This window comes from Emys orbicularis, chromosome 9 (genome assembly GCF_028017835.1).
Source record: "Emys orbicularis isolate rEmyOrb1 chromosome 9, rEmyOrb1.hap1, whole genome shotgun sequence".
In the NCBI taxonomy this organism is placed as follows: Eukaryota; Metazoa; Chordata; order Testudines; family Emydidae; genus Emys; species Emys orbicularis.
The window spans coordinates 100,811,447-100,827,667 of record NC_088691.1 but is presented as its reverse complement, the minus strand read 5'-3'; the positions used below and the strand labels follow the sequence as shown (position 1 = coordinate 100,827,667).

Here is a 16,221-nt window from a genome sequence, read left to right as displayed (position 1 = left end):
GGCGCCCAAGCTGGCGCGGCACGGGAGCGCAGAGGAGGCGGGCCCGCAGAAGCTGTTATTTTCTCTAATTGTTGTTTTTGCTGAAAGGTAATTAAAATCCCCTTTTTATTTCGCATGTCGGAGACCACGGCAGGGAGCGGGAGGGGAGAGCCGAGCGGTGGGGAAGGAGGGGAGAATGCTGCATTGAGGCGGGGGGGGGGGGGGCGGGAGAGCAACGCAGAAGGAGGGGGAGATGCTGGATGGGGTGGGCAGAGAGCCCCTTAGCCAGGCCAGCCCCAGCCACACTGTAACCAAGCACGGCCCCCCACCCCTAAGCACATGCTCAGGGCTGCCCCCCGGCTCGCTCTAGGGCTACCTCTCCCTGCCAGCTCTCCGTTCTCCCCCCAGCCCTGGGCACTCACGGGGTATCTTCTCATGCTGTACCCTTCCTGCCACCCCGGCCGCCTGGCCAAGCCACTGTCACCTGCCCTGTCTCTGCTCTGGGGCCCTGCACTGGCGCCCAGCCCCACGCACCCCATGGGGATGGTGGCGTCCCACCGCTGCGAGCTCACCGGGGCAGCCGTCCCAGCCGAGGCAGCACTGGGGCAGGCACACGCACCTCGGCCCTGCTGGCCCGTCATCCCGCAGGAGGATCAAGACTTCGGGCAGCCCAGAGGCTCTTTGGAAAGCAATGACCAGGGGACACACAGGGGACAAGATCAGCTCCTGGCAGCGGCTGAACCAAGCCAGCCAGCAGGGACGCTGGTGGGCAGAGGACAAGCTCCCGGCAGAGTTTGCAGCTACGGCACAGTCTGCTCTGCACGACCGCGGCTGGCTGAGTCAGCCTGGGGTCAGCAGGCGGCTGGGTTCCCGGCAGACACTGAGCTCTCACCTACCAGTATCCGTGAGTAACACTTCCCCCATCTGCGGCTGACGACGCCCCGGCCATTCTCACCTCTCAGCGGGACGACAGCCACGGGACGGGCCTGGGCACGGAGGCCTCAGCAAACGCCAGCTAGTCCAGAACTCTGCAACACCTCGCCTCGGCAACAGGCTACCGCGAGCCCACCCCACCCACGCAGAACAGGGCCACGCTCGAGGCCTCGGCTCCTCGCCTTCAAGGCGCTCCACGCCCTCGGCCCAGGGTATCCTGGGATGGGCCCGTGGCCGGCAGCTCTGCTCCTTGGGCCAGTGGAACTCTCTACCACCAGGGTCAGGCTCATCGGTTCAGGGCTTTCTCGGGGGCCGGTCCCAGACCGAACTCCCCACGCAGGACATGGCCCCGACGAGGCAGAGAGGTGCTCAGATACCCCAGGGACTGAACAGGACAGGTCTGGCCCAGGGGCAGGATACCAGACCAGATGGACCAATGCTCTCCTCCATGGTGGTAGTGGCTGGTCTCCAGGGAGTGGGGGCCCTCTCAGGGGCCAGGGGTTCTGGCCAGCAGTGAGAGACGCTCTGGGGTCTGGTCTGGGGCCCAGGGAGGACAGCGCAGGTTTGTGCAGAATGAAGGGGCCCTAGCCCCCCAGGTGCTTCTCCTGCAATGGCAATGCAGGGAGCCATAGTGTAGACAGGCCGCTGGCGCCATTGCCAATGGGCCATTTAACGCTGGGCAGCGCAAGGCAGGGAGAGCAGAGTTACCAGTGAGCACCAGGCCATGCCGCACTGAGGATGAGTAAGACAGGGTCGGTCTGACGCACGGAGCCCTGCCCACACTCCACACCAGGGTGCCTTAGAAGTGCCAGCTCCCAGCCCCAGGTCCCTCTGCAGGCAGGGGCGCCATAGCCTGAGCCGCGCCAACCGCAGGAACCTGGCCTCTGGAGGGCTGTGCCACCCCCAGCCATTAACTTCAGCACACGGGCCCTGGACCCTGGGGCTACTGGGGGATGGCACAAAAAACGGAGAGAGACTGGCCCATTTTCACTAGACTCTTCCTAATTCCAGGGCCATTTTCTCCAGGCCTGGGAAACCTGCGGCAACCCACCCCGTAGGCGCAGCGCCCGCTCTTCCCCCCCCAGCAGCCAGGTCTGGTCGTTAGCACCTGGAGAACCCCACCGTGCCAGGTGTTGCACGTGCCCATCGAGAGAGTCCCTGCCCCACGCGCTCCCAGCCTGGACGCACGCACCAGCCAACGGGACGGGGGGAAGGGGAATGGCAGTAGGGAGAGGCAGCGCAGGCTAGTGGTTAAGACGTTTCCTGAGGCTTACCAAAGCTGGGTTCTGCCCTGCCCTGTGATAGGACTTCCCCCTCCCCGGGCCCCCTAGACTCTAACGATGGGGTCCTCATCTCAGCCTCTAGCCCCTTCCTCAGCAGAAGAGGACCCACCCCTGTTGCACGAGTGATCCCTGAGCGATCTAATGGCTGGACCAAGGGGAATGGGGGCAGAGCCCAGGACTCTGTCTGGGTCTTCACCACCTTCCTCCTCCCGAGCAGGCCCCCTTTGCTGGGGGGCAGGGCAGCGGGCGGCTGTGCATGCGCAGGCCGACTGTTCCAGGAAGGAGGCTGGGCTCTCCCTCGGTTTAATTACCGCTAATGGAAGGCGTGCTCCGGCCCCGCCTGGCGCGCTGCCCCGGGAGCGCAGCAGGACGCGAGCCATAAATCTCCCACCAATCGCCCGGCGCGCTCGGAGCTGCTGTTTCCATTGGGGGGGGGGGGTGTTGTTTTTTCCTGGCTAAAAATGGTATTTGCTCAAGGGCAAAAGCTTTTTAACCAGGCTCATAAATGCTTATTACCCAGCGCCGCGCTCGGCTTGATGGGATTAGAGGGGGGCGGGGATTGATCACCACGAGATCACGCGTGCTGGGAGTGGGGGGGTTCACATTGATCGGTTCGTGCCCAGCTTGGGGGGGGGGGGGGAGGTTCATCAGTGAGAAGCAGGGCGTAGGGGCAATCTCCTCTGATACCTCAGTGCCAGCTGAGATCCCTGCTCTGGGGAGCACTGACCAGGCCGAGGGCATCTCTGCCCCCGCCAGTCCCAGGGAGGTGGGGCAGTGGAGACACAGCATGACCCGCATAACCCCTGCAACCAACTCACTTGCTGGCCGAGCTCCTGGCCCCTGTCTGCCAAGCACGGGGCACCTAAGAGGCTGGAGTTGGGTGGCAGTGGCTGGCAACGTGGGGCTAGGGGGACCTAAGCCTAGTCCATCCCATCCCTCCATGCACACATCCTGGGGAGGGGTGGCGGAGGTGGGTGGGGGGTGGGAAAAGAGATGTGGGGGCGGCAGATTCCAGCTTGGTGCTGGCTGCGGGGGGGAGGGGGAGAACAGGCCTGCCCTCCCTTGCAGGTTTTGGGGGCATGGGGGACCCAATTACCAGCCCACCCTTGCCCCCCGCTGCCCAGTGGCACTAGTGGCACTGTGTGTCGGGGGTTGCCAGGCGGGGCACAGCATGGCGGTGTGAGTGCGTGTCAGTGGCTGGTGCCAACGGCTCCTGGACACCTCACTAGCAGACAGTCTCTTTGCCCACCCCCCACCCCGGTCCGGGTACCTGAAGTTGGGGGCCGACGCCCACTCGAGGGCCAGGCAGGCCAGGTCGACGGTAGCGTAGACCAGCAGGAAGAAGATGGTCACAATGGCGGCGATGGTGTTCAGCTTCCCGGAGAACAGCACCAGCTGGGGGAGACAATAGCATCAGGCACCCCCTTGGCTGGCCGGGCGAACGGAGCCCCACACACCTTAGAGTGCTGGAGGCTATTCTGGCTGGTGCATCCAGCAGCAGGGCAGGAGGCAGCATTGGGCAACCCCAAGGGCACCTCCAGCTCTGACCTGCCCCACTGGCTCTGGCAGTGCTGAGCCAGACACTGGGCCCCCGTGGCCCTCTGAGGGGAGCCGGGATGCCAGTTCTTCTGCCATGGGGTCCCTTGGCGGCGCCGCCCAGGGTGCGCCCTTCGTCCCCCGCCCACCTGTGCTGCATGGAGAGACTAGCACCACGTTCGCCCTGCTCCCGACCCCAGGCACATCCCCCTGCCACCCCCCCCCCCCCCACGCCCACCTCTCACGGGGGGACCCAGGAGAGAAATCCAGCCCCACCACCTCAGGGCCTGTGCCCCTCCCACCCTGGGGGTCACCGCAGAGCCACCCCCTGAGAGAAGGAGCAGCATAGGGCAGGAGCCCCCCCCCGCCAGAGACAGCCACGGGGCAGCCAAGCAGCAGAGACAGGGAGCCAGCGCCCAGCCCCGCAGGCTGCCTCCAGCGCCCTTCCCGGGGGAAGTGGGTCCAGAGAGCCACTGAACAGCTGAAATCTTCCTGCTGGGAACCCGCCGGGCACAGTGTCCCCTCCCGCACCAGGACTGGGGGGCAGTGCCAGGGCCACACCCAGCCTGAGGAGCTGGCATGAGACAGGGCAGGTGGTCACGGGGGGGGGGGGGGAGAGTGAATAATGGCCCCTTGCAGCCTGATGTATTCGACAGCTAAACCCACCCAGCCGTTACTGCTACATCCATTCTTGGGGCAGCCGGCCTGGGCCCCACGAGTCATGGCCACAGCCTCTCCCATGGGGGCCAGGCCAGCCAGGGGGCTGGGAGCCGAGGCTGCTGGCTCCAAACCAGCCCAGCCATGGCTGAAGGCCCGTCCCCACATGGGCTGCGCTGCGCTGGGGGTCCCAGTGGGCTGAGCCCAGCAGCGGAGCCCGTACATGGGGAGTCCACGGGGCCACGGCCAGCCCAGTGCGTCAGCCGGGAAACGGCTTCTCAGAGGCTGCCTGGCCGCGTGCGTCTGGCCGGGATCTCGACTGAGTCCTGGGGGAAGGGCTGATCGGAGGCTGGGGCGCGGGGGCTCCTGCCCGGAGAACAATGGATGGGCCTGTCCCCAAAGCCCTGGGCATAGGAGGGAAGCAAGCAGCCTGGGCAAAGGGGGGGGAGGTGCGGGGGAGTGTCCGGACCACGCCCAGCCCTGGGGCAAAGGGGGGAGGTGATCCAGACCACGGCCAGCCCTGGGGTAAAGGGGGGACATGCAGGGGAGCATGCAGGCCACACACAGCTCTGTGGTAAAGCAGGGGACATGCAGGAGAGCATCCGGACCACGCCCAGCCCTGGGGCAAAGGGGGGAGGTGCGGGGGAGCGTCCGGACCACGCCCAGCCCTGGGGTAAAGGGGGGAGGTGAAGGGGAGCATCCGGACCATGCCCAGCCCTGGGGTAAAGGGGGGGATGTGTAGGGGAGCGTCTGGACCACGCCCAGCCCTGGGGTAAAGCAGGGGACGTGCAGGGGAGCGTCCGGACCACGCCCAGCCCTGGGGTAAAGGGGGGAGGTGAAGGGGAGCGTCCGGACCACACCCAGCCCTGGATAAAGGGGGGAGGTGAAGGGGAGCGTCTGGACCACGCCCAGCCCTGGGGTAAAGCAGGGGACGTGCAGGGGAGCGTCTGGACCATGCCCAGCCCTGGGGTAAAGGGGGGAGGTGCGGGGGAGCGTCCGGACCACGCCCAGCCCTGGGGCAAAGGGGGGAGGTGCGGGGGAGCGTCCGGACCACGCCCAGCCCTGGGTAAAGGGGGGATGTGTAGGGGAGCGTCTGGACCACGCCCAGCCCTGGGGTAAAGCAGGGGACGTGCAGGGGAGCGTCCGGACCACGCCCAGCCCTGGGGTAAAGGGGGGAGGTGAAGGGGAGCGTCCGGACCACGCCCAGCCCTGGATAAAGGGGGGAGGTGCGGGGGAGCGTCCAGACCACACCCAGCCCTGGGTAAAGGGGGGATGTGTAGGGGAGCGTCTGGACCACGCCCAGCCCTGGGGTAAAGCAAGGGACGTGCAGGGGAGCGTCTGGACCACGCCCAGCCCTGGGGTAAAGCAGGGGACGTGCAGGGGAGCGTCCGGACCACGCCCAGCCCTGGGGTAAAGCAGGGGACGTGCAGGGGAGCGTCCGGACCACGCCCAGCCCTGGGGTAAAGCAGGGGACGTGCAGGGGAGCGTCCGGACCACGCCCAGCCCTGGGGTAAAGGGGGGAGGTGAAGGGGAGCGTCCGGACCACACCCAGCCCTGGATAAAGGGGGGAGGTGAAGGGGAGCGTCTGGACCACGCCCAGCCCTGGGCTAAAGCAGGGGACGTGCAGGGGAGCGTCTGGACCATGCCCAGCCCTGGGGTAAAGGGGGGAGGTGCGGGGGAGCGTCCGGACCACGCCCAGCCCTGGGGCAAAGGGGGGAGGTGAAGGGGAGCGTCCGGACCACGCCCAGCCCTGGGTAAAGGGGGGATGTGTAGGGGAGCGTCTGGACCACGCCCAGCCCTGGGGTAAAGCAGGGGACGTGCAGGGGAGCGTCCGGACCACGCCCAGCCCTGGGGTAAAGGGGGGAGGTGAAGGGGAGCGTCCGGACCACGCCCAGCCCTGGATAAAGGGGGGAGGTGCGGGGGAGCGTCCGGACCACACCCAGCGCTGGGTAAAGGGGGGATGTGTAGGGGAGCGTCTGGACCACGCCCAGCCCTGGGGTAAAGCAAGGGACGTGCAGGGGAGCGTCCGGACCACGCCCAGCCCTGGGGTAAAGCAGGGGATGTGCAGGGGAGCGTCCGGACCACGCCCAGCCCTGGGGTAAAGCAGGGGACGTGCAGGGGAGTGTCCGGACCACGCCCAGCCCTGGGGTAAAGCAGGGGACGTGCAGGGGAGCGTCCGGACCACGCCCAGCCCTGGGGTAAAGCAGGGGACGTGCAGGGGAGCGTCCGGACCACGCCCAGCCCTGGGGTAAAGCAGGGGACGTGCAGGGGAGCGTCCGGACCACGCCCAGCCCTGGGGTAAAGCAGGGGAGCGTCTGGACCACGCCCAGCCCTGGGGTAAAGCAGGGGACGTGCAGGGGAGTGTCCGGACCACGCCCAGCCCTGGGGTAAAGCAGGGGACGTGCAGGGGAGCGTCCGGACCACGCCCAGCCCTGGGGTAAAGGGGGGAGGTGCGGGGGAGCGTCCGGACCACACCCAGCCCTGGGTAAAGGGGGGATGTGTAGGGGAGCGTCTGGACCACGCCCAGCCCTGGGGTAAAGCAAGGGACGTGCAGGGGAGCGTCCGGACCACGCCCAGCCCTGGGGTAAAGCAGGGGATGTGCAGGGGAGCGTCCGGACCACGCCCAGCCCTGGGGTAAAGCAGGGGACGTGCAGGGGAGTGTCCGGACCACGCCCAGCCCTGGGGTAAAGCAGGGGACGTGCAGGGGAGCGTCCGGACCACGCCCAGCCCTGGGGTAAAGCAGGGGACGTGCAGGGGAGCGTCCGGACCACGCCCAGCCCTGGGGTAAAGCAGGGGACGTGCAGGGGAGCGTCCGGACCACGCCCAGCCCTGGGGTAAAGCAGGGGAGCGTCTGGACCACGCCCAGCCCTGGGGTAAAGCAGGGGACGTGCAGGGGAGTGTCCGGACCACGCCCAGCCCTGGGGTAAAGCAGGGGACGTGCAGGGGAGCGTCCGGACCACGCCCAGCCCTGGGGTAAAGGGGGGAGGTGCGGGGGAGCGTCCGGACCACGCCCAGCCCTGGATAAAGGGGGGAGGTGCGGGGGAGCGTCTGGACCACGCCCAGCCCTGGGGTAAAGCAGGGGACGTGCAGGGGAGCGTCTGGACCACGCCCAGCCCTGGGGTAAAGGGGGGAGGTGCGGGGGAGCGTCTGGACCACGCCCAGCCCTGGGGTAAAGCAGGGGACGTGCAGGGGAGCGTCTGGACCACGCCCAGCCCTGGGGTAAAGCAGGGGACGTGCAGGGGAGCGTCCGGACCACGCCCAGCCCTGGGTAAAGCAGGGGTTGTCTCAGCTGGATGCAGGGAGCTAGATCTAAGCACCGAAGCGATGCGAGCAGCAGCCGGGTGATCCCGGGCCTGCTGGTGCCCACGCCCTCAGGGAGGGCCTGCTGCGTTCTTGGGGAGCCGCGCCCCAGCTGCTCTCCCACTCCCTAACCCCCCAGCGTGGCCGGGAGCCGCTCTGCGCCGCGAAGCCGGCAGTTCAGCCTGACCCGCAGCAATCACTCCATGTGGGGCGCTTTCGATTATTCAACCCATTTAAGCAATTGGGAATTTCAGCTCGTTGGGAGCTTAATAGCGCCGAGCCGCGGTAATCGTGCCTGGTTGCTCTAATGGAGTCCCCCATCCCCCGCCCTCACTCGCCCAGCCGTTTGCCTTTGATTTATAATTCAGTTAGCTGCTCATCAAGGGAAAGGATCTAAGCTGAAAGGTAGCAAACCCCAAGCCAGTAGGCAAGGGGGGGCCAGGCGTGGGGGGGGGCGGCAGGGGGGGCAGGGAGAGGCTGCTATCAGGGAGCCCACAACTAGCTGCTGTTGGAGAGGCTGCAAGGGGCAGATGGGAGGAATGGGAGCCTGCAGTGGGCTGGGAGCAGGCCTGGAGATGGCCATCTCGGGCAGGCTGCCAAGTGCCATTAGCTGCTAGGATATGGGGTGAGTCCTTACGGCTGGTATGGTGCCCCGGCCGGCCCTGCCACTCCAGCCCTGAACCCCCCATGCAGCTCTGCCGGAGCCCCTCACTCCTGACTGCAGCCCCCTGCTATCCCAGCCTGGGCTCCCCACCCACCCCACAGCTCAGCCCCATCGCTGGAGCCTGTCGGGGCCTCTCCCACCCTGGGCCCCGGAGCTGGTGGGGATGGGTCTGCCTGGAACCAGTCCAGGCCTAGCTCCCATGACTCCGGTGGCAGGGGGTTGGCATCTCTCTCAGCAGCCGTGTGTGAGGCACTCACCCCATGCCATGCATCAGTGCCACGGGGCACCCTGTGCCCCTCAGCCATGGCTGCCGCTCGCCATTTTGGATCTGCAGTCTGGAGCTCATGTGAGAGTCACCAGAGTGCCTGAGGGGCTGGAGAGACCCCCATTGCCTCTGGGCCCGAGCACCCCAAGGCAAACCAGCTGGGGCAGATGCCGGGCAGGCCCCTCCCCTAGCAGGAGCCAGCCCAGCACCAGCCCCTTGAGGCAATTCTCAGCTCCCCGCTGACTGGCCTGCACCAGCACGGGGTGTGTGTGTGTGTCTCCCCTTTCCCTGGGCCGGGCCTGGCCCCTCGCTGAGACGCAGCCATTAGCTAATGGCAGGGGAGGGCGATTCCTCCCGCACACCACGGGGCTTGTGATTCAATGGACTCCGGAGGAAGAAAAACGCCTCTGAGGAGCAGCTGCCGACGAGCTGGCCAGGCGACGGGTCCCCCCCTCACACCGGCTGGCGCTGCCCTGCCATTCAGCACCGGGCCGCCAAAGCCAGGAGCTTTCACGGCACACGGCGCAGGTCCGTACCCTGCCCGCTGGAGCCAGCCGACGCCATGGTGCAAGCAGCTCCGGGAGAAGCTGGGCTCCTGGGGGCTGGGTTTGGAGGCCAGGTGCTTGCGCTGCCTGGGGTCCCGGCTGAGCACCCGCTGGCCTGGCCCCCTCCTGGATCGGGTGTGAGCACAGCCAGCCGAGGCCAGGGAGTCGGAGGGAGCCCCCCTACCCTCAGGCAGGGCCCCAGGCAGTACGGGCTGGAAGCCAGAGAGCGCCCCGGGGTCAGTGGGCAGCAGCCCCCGTACAAACTCCACCCCGCAGGCCCATCCTCCCCCATTGTGCCACTTTAGCTATTGTCTTCACCTCAGCCTCTCTGCAGCCTGGGTCTAATCCTGCCCTGTGGCCCCCCAGGAGCGTCTCTGAGATCTGACCCTTCCTTCCCCCACAACAGCAACTCTGCCCTCCAGCATCGTGTGTCGGGCTATTGCCTTTCCAGCCTGGCCCATTCCTGTCCCGCCAGCTGATAGCAGCTGGCCCCTCGCTCTGATCCCCTCCCTTTGCCTTCCCCCGGCTCCCCCCTTCATCGCATCAACCCATCTTCACTGTCCAGGGCCCTCCGGGTCCATCCCCACCCCAGCCATCATCCCTCAGATGCCCTCCAATCGGCCCGTGATCCCAGCCTCCATCACCCACCTGGGACACTTCCAACCAAGCACCGGCTGCCCCTCGCCTGGGCACGGGGAGGGCCCCAGGCCAGCCACAAAACCGCCTCCTTGTCCTCCACACCCCTCCTTAAACCTCTCCTCCACTGGGATGCCACGACATGGGACAGGTGGCTGCTGCGCTCAGGCCACTGGCCAGTGTGCGGCCCGGTGGTGTCTCCTGGTCTCCACCGGCTGCCCCCATCTTACACTGAGACGGTCAGCTCCCCAGGGCAGGGGCCGTCTCTTGGCTCTGTGTTTGTACCGCCCAGCGTGCTGGGGCCTGGCGTCTCAATGGGCCGCACCTCTAGCTGGACGCTGGCAGCAATCCTATTCTCTTCATGCCAACCAGGTGCAGCCCACGTGGCCAGTGGCCCTGAAGGTACAAAGGGCCAGATCCTCAAAGGGATTTAGGCTCCTAACTCCCATTGGCTTCAATAAGAGTTAGGCACCTAAATACCTTTGGGTTTGCGGCTCTGTGATTCCTTGCTGTCCATCGCCCTGGATCTCCTGTACTGGCTCCCCGCCACGTGCCTGCTCTCTGCACGTGGGCGCTGGGAGCTCAGGCCCCAGAAATGGATTGTTATCCCCGCCGCCTGCAATCAGGGCCGAGCTGGCTGAGGCCGCGACGCCTTGTGCATGCGTGTGTCCATGTTCCCTGCCGGCTAATGGGGCAATTTTTTAGCATTACATATATTTGTCCAATTTGGCGGAGTGGAGACGAGCTCGCTCTTGAGACGCAAAGCCGGCGCTGCCTCACCACTCCTGCAGACTGGCTGATGGCAGGTTCCGGGCACAAGGCGATGATCCATGCGGCGGCACAGCGACGCCCCCCACCCGCACTGGAAGCCCTTTGCACACGGAATTAGAGCGATTGTTTCCTTCCCCTGGGAGGTCTCACGGCTGCACCCAGAACCGGAGAGCGAATCCCCGGGATCTCAGCTCTGAACAGCACCCCCAGAGACACCCCCGCGTGCTGCCTAATGCCTGTGACATGCTGGGACTTGAGAATGGGGCCCACGTGGTGCCTGCCTGGCTGCCAAAGGGACCGAGCCCCCTCCCCCCCGCCCCAGTTCCTGTTGACTCCAATGGGGGGCAGGAAATGAGGCCCCAACTGCCCCACAGGGAGCCAAGCCAAGGGACAGACGCACCCCGAGGGGCAGGAGTGGAAGCAGCCCAGCCAAGGGGCATTGCCAGGTGCCAATGCTGCACAGAGGGGCCGCTGGCACGCAGCAGTGAAAGGGTTAAGAGTGGGTCCTGGACCCCGCCGGCAGCAGAACTAGAGGGGCTCCATGCTGGGGATACCAGACAGCCAGGGCGGAGCCCAAAGGCCCTGTTGGCCCACAGATCCGGGCGACTCCCCCTTCAAGACTGCCCAGGCCCTGGTGTCCCAGCCCCTCACTGCACCAGCTCAGCAGGGTAGTCTGGGAGTCTGTGGCGAGATCCCAGATCTCCTGAATCCCAGCCCAGAGCCTTAACAACAAGGCTGGCCGGCCCCTCTAAATACACGCCTTGGGTCCCGTTCACGGCTGAGGGCCCGTGTCCTCAGCCAGTCCCCACCCACCACGGACGTGCGGCACTACGGCTGCTGCTCTCCACCCCAGAGGTGGCTGCATATCCGACTGCTGCTTGGGTCTAGCTCTGGGCTCCTCTGCGGTGAAGTGCCCACGGTCAGTGCTCCCGCTGTGCCCTGCGCAGCCAACTCACCTGCACCACCACCCAGGAGAGGATCACGGCCACCCAGGGGTTCCCACCGCGGGAGGTTTTCTTTGCCGGCGCCAGAGCTCTGCCTGCAGGGGAAAAGGAACCAGACGCTCCATGTGAGAGAGGATTTTGAACGGGAGCAGAGTCAGTGCCAGGAGCGGGGCAGGGATCAGCCGGGACACTAGGCCAGCAAAGCCAGCGATCGCAGCCCGTCCAGCCCTCACAGCCCGTCCAGCCCTCGCCCGTGTGCCCTCGCCACAGGCACTGCCCCTCCCTGGCCCGTCACACATCCAGCGGCAGAACCAGCGCGTCCCAGAGTCCCAGGGGGCGGGGGCGGGAGAGGATCAGGGCCAATGCAGGAACAAGGTTCAGTCCATGCCAGCCGCGAGGTCTGAGATACACAGCGCACGGAGCTCAGCCTGGCATGGCCCCACCCCCAGCCAGTGGATCGGGGCCTTGCCGAAAGCTGGCTTGCTTGCCCAGGCAATACAGGGAACGTGGCACCGAGGCCCAGGAACTGCCCCTGCCCCTCCGCTCATCAATGGCCCTCCACCAAGACCCAGCCTGCTGGAGAGAGCCCAGGCCCTGGGGGCGGGGGGGGGGGGGACCAGCCGCAGTGTGACGGGGAGTGTGGGGGACAAGAAGTGTGGAGTCCTGTGCCAGCAGGCGGGGTCCAATGCCACAGGAGCGGCACCTCCAATGGGCATTAACTCTGAGAGCCAGCACCACGGCCCCCCTAACGCCACCGGGGCTTTGGGGTCAGCACTGACTGAGAGGGGACAGCGCCCCCTACTGAGCCCCCCTCTCCGCTCCCTGCAGCACAGCGCCCCCTAGAGCATTGGGGTCAGCACTGACTGAGAGGGGAGAGCGCCCTCTACTGAGCTCCCTGCAGCACAGCGCCTCCTGGCATCACGCTGGAGCTTTGGGGTCAGCGTTGACAGAGGGGACAGCGCCCCCTACTGAGCTCCCCCTCCCTGCAGCACAGCGCCCCCTGGGGGATCAGCAACGTGCCTGCGGGCCCTGGGAGGTGGCCCTGCCGGCGTAGCTGGGGAGCTCTGAGGCGCTCCAAGCCAACGGCGGTTCAGCTGCAGGCCACACGCGCTCCAACCCCCGTCCCTGGGAAGCGGGAGCGTGGCCTGCGCTCACAGCACGTTCAGCAGGTGATCAATTACCCAGGAACAGAGAGCCGCCCGGCCGGGGCAAGGGGAGCGGAGCAGAGACACGCCTTAGCACACAGGAAAATGCTGGGTCTCCACCGCCTGCCTAGAGACCCGAGTGTCGCAGGCGCCGTGCCAGCAGGGGAACGACCCAAAACACGGGCCCTTCGCTCCGGCCTGGGGTGCAAACTGCCACGCCGCCCCCTCCCCTGCACTAGCCCCAGAGAGACCCCAGCCCAGCCCCCAGCCAGTGCCAAGTCGCTATGCAAATGGTTAAGTGGCTGCATGCATTAGCGAGCGAGAGTGCGATATTTCATGCCGCCGATGGCAGCGAGAACATAAACTACCCACCAGAGAGGCTTTCAGAACTGCCTGGTTTAGTCCATTCCAGGGGGTTTAGTGATTGTTACAAACGTCCTTGGGAATCCTGGCTCCATCCCCAGTTCCCAGCCCAGCAAAATCCTCCACAGGGCACCTAACGGACCCGCTCTCTGGTTACTGTCCCGGCACCTGGCAGAGCCCGCTCCTCCACCCCCCTTTGGGCTGTAAAGCTCATGTCAGGGCCAACCACGCCAGGCCTTTCCCAGACACCCCCACTGCTGGGCACGGGCTCAGGGAACGGAGCCAGCTGTTGCCAGAGAGACAGATGTGTCCATCGTCACAGATGCATGGGGGACCAGAGAGGGGCAGGAACCGGGCCGTGCTCTGCCCCGGGCCGTGCTGAGCCCACAACCCGCCGGGCCAAGGAGAACGCAGCCCGGGGAGAAGGGTCCTGCTTTCCATGGTGGGGAAGGGGCATCGCTTGAGAATCAATGGCCCGATGGGAGCCAGGCGGATCGAAGGAACCACATCAGCAACCCGCTCACCTAGGGTTTGAGTGGGGGGCTCACTAGCCCCTCTCCTGGGATGGGATTCCATGGACACACAAGCCTGGGTGTCCCCCCAAGCACAGCTATGGTCCTGCCCAGGGGCAGCGCTTGGCGTGGCTCTCCAGAGCACCTCGGGAGTGCTCTGTAGCACAGGCCCTCAGCGACGACATGGGGCAACCCCGTGCCCTGCATCTGAGCATCTCCAGGGTGGGGCAGAGGTGTCCCTACACTGCACATGGGGAAACTGAGGCACCAAAGGCACCTCGGAGTCCTGTCTCCCACCCCCCGCTCCAACCACTGCACCCTCGCCCATCTTGCCCTGCAAGGCTGTGGTGTTCCGAGTGCCAGCAAGGGGCTGGCAGCCCCTGGCGTTGGAAGGCCGGGAAGGGGGAGAGCAGGGAGAGCCAAGGGATATTTATTCAGTTGGCTGGAGAAGCCCAAGTAGGCCGAGGAGCTAATGCAATCCAAGTGCCCACGCTCTTGCCTGGCAGGCGCCCAGCCTGGCAGGGCCGGGCGCTGCTGCAGCCTGGACTCCAAGTCACTGCTGCCCCCGACAGGTCTGTACTTCATGTCTTCAGAGCGCTGCACGGCACGGCCATGCCAGCCCAGGGCTCCCTGGGACCGGCCAAGCAGCCAGCCAAGCACAAGCAACGTGCCGGCTGAGCAAAGGCAGGAGCCCCCCCAGAGCCCCACTCCAGGCGGACCTGGGACTTGGAAGGACGTGCAGCGCCTGTGCCCAGAGCCAGAGGGACCGTCGGAGAGCACGAGGGGGGGGGGGGGGAAGCCAGGGAGAGCAGCTGCAAGGGGCTGCATGACTGGAGCGGGACTGAAGGGCAAGGGACTGGGATTCCCCCCACCGCTAGGGAGAGCCCGTTTTGGGGGTGGGGGTAGGGTGGTCAAGGAGCCGAGGGCGTTGGGTGGCTCTGTGCCCCCGATGTGAGAAGAACCGCGCCCCCGGCGGGGACTGGCAGGGAGGCGCCCCAGGACCGCGCTCTCCTCCCGGTGCCAAAGGCTGAGCGGCAGCAGGCGCAGGCACAGCGCCCCATCCCCGGGCGCTTGGCAGAGCATTTGCCCTCAGCCTGGCTTCACCTGCACCAGGAGCAGAAGCTCATTCCCCAGACACCCCCCGCCCACCCCAGCCTTTCTGCTCTGGGGAGGAGGCAGCCTGGCAGACAGCTAGTGTGGGGAAGGGCACTCCCAGGGGGGTTGAGAGTGGCACCCTCCCAGCAGCGAGGGTGGGGCTGGACCAAGGTGGGGCTGCCTTCCCGCCTGGGGGCTCCCTCAGGACAGTCTGCCCCCCCCACCCCCACGGGCTGGAGGGACAGCCAGCCAGGGAAAGAGCCTTCCCTGAACGGACCATCAGACCCTGCCCAGTGCTTGTGCCCCGCCCACTGCCCTGAGTGACAGGGCACTGTATGGACCGGGGCGGAGCCAGCCGAGACGGAGGGGGCCATGCAGCCCAGTACCACCCTCCCCTGCTCACACAGGACCGGGAGCTAGAATCTAAGCCACCTCCTTGGGGGGGGCTGTGTGTGTTCCCACTGCCCTCTGCTGGATGGAATCAGAACTGCTCACCCGCGTGTCAGAGGCCCTGTAGTTTCCTGCTTGTGGAGACTCTCCCGAAGAGGCTCCAAGTTCTCTCCCTGGCCACACCTTAGTGACGCTGTATCTGGCCCAGGCCCACAGGGTGGCTGCACAGTGGATGGCGAGGGGGGTGTAGAGCTGTTCCCCCAAGGAAAGCCCAGGCAGGGTAGCAGGGAGCGTCTCAATGCCCCTTGTGTGGGCCTCAGTCCCACGGGTCCACAGCATAAAACCCCCTGCACTGGTGGCTCTCCCGGCTGCCTTCATGGGGCAGGGCTGACCTGGCAGTGGGCTGGCTGGGGGGTTCCCCCTGCTCCCAGAGGGGGTACAGCTCTGGGGCACAGACGCTGCAGTGCCCAGGGCTGCCCCACCCCACGGAGACTGAAGCCAAGTCAGCCCCATACAGCGCTGGCCTGGACACTGCCTCAGAGAATGGGATGGCTTCAATGCTCCTCCTGTTAACCTGGGGATGGCGCGATCCCCAGGGGCCAGCCCCCTGCCGCTCTGCGGGGTTGTAGGGGGATCCCCACTGATCTAGGGGGCTGGGGGAGGGGGATCCCCAGAGGCCAGCCCCCTGTCACTCTGTGGGGGGGATCCCCACTGACCCAGGGGCTGGGGGAGGGGGGCACTCACCGAAGATGTCGTCCTTGGCCAGGGCGTAGAGGATGCGGGAGGCTCCGATCAGGTTGCTCATGGAGGCTGAGAGGGTGGACGAGTAGATGCCAATGATGACAAAGGGGGGCCAGACGTTGATGTCCCGCAGGAAGCCGTAGTCCTTCTGGAGCAGGATCCTGCCAACGGGGCAAGAGGGGTGAGCCGGGCCACCTCTGCGCGTCTGCTCTCTGCGCCCCCTTCCCTGTAGGGCACCGCCCAGCTGCCTGCTCTCTGCACCCCCCCCACCCCGCAGGGCACTGCCCGCTCTCCGCACCCCCTCCCGTGCAGGGCATGGCCCAGTGGCTGGCTCTCTGCATCCCCTTCCCGGCAAGGTACCACCCAGCTGCCTGACGCCTGCTCTCTGCACCCCCTTTCCCCGCATGGCACTGCCCAGCCACCTGGTGCCCGCTCTCTGCCACATGGGGCCACACTTCTTGG

At 66.4% G+C, this 16,221-nt stretch overlaps 1 protein-coding gene across 1 annotated transcript in view; it reads right to left on the bottom strand.

Annotated features, from left to right (window-relative positions):
- LOC135883827 (solute carrier family 12 member 9-like) overlaps positions 1 to 16,221 on the bottom strand; it is a 48,723-nt gene that overhangs the window by 11,586 nt on the left and 20,916 nt on the right. The window contains exons 7-9 of the mRNA XM_065411082.1: positions 15,763 to 15,920; positions 11,526 to 11,608; positions 3,466 to 3,590 (exon numbers count right to left, since the gene is read on the bottom strand). Coding sequence (XP_065267154.1) covers positions 3,466 to 3,590; positions 11,526 to 11,608; positions 15,763 to 15,920 — 366 coding nt within the window. The remainder of the gene's footprint in view (positions 1 to 3,465; positions 3,591 to 11,525; positions 11,609 to 15,762; positions 15,921 to 16,221) is intronic.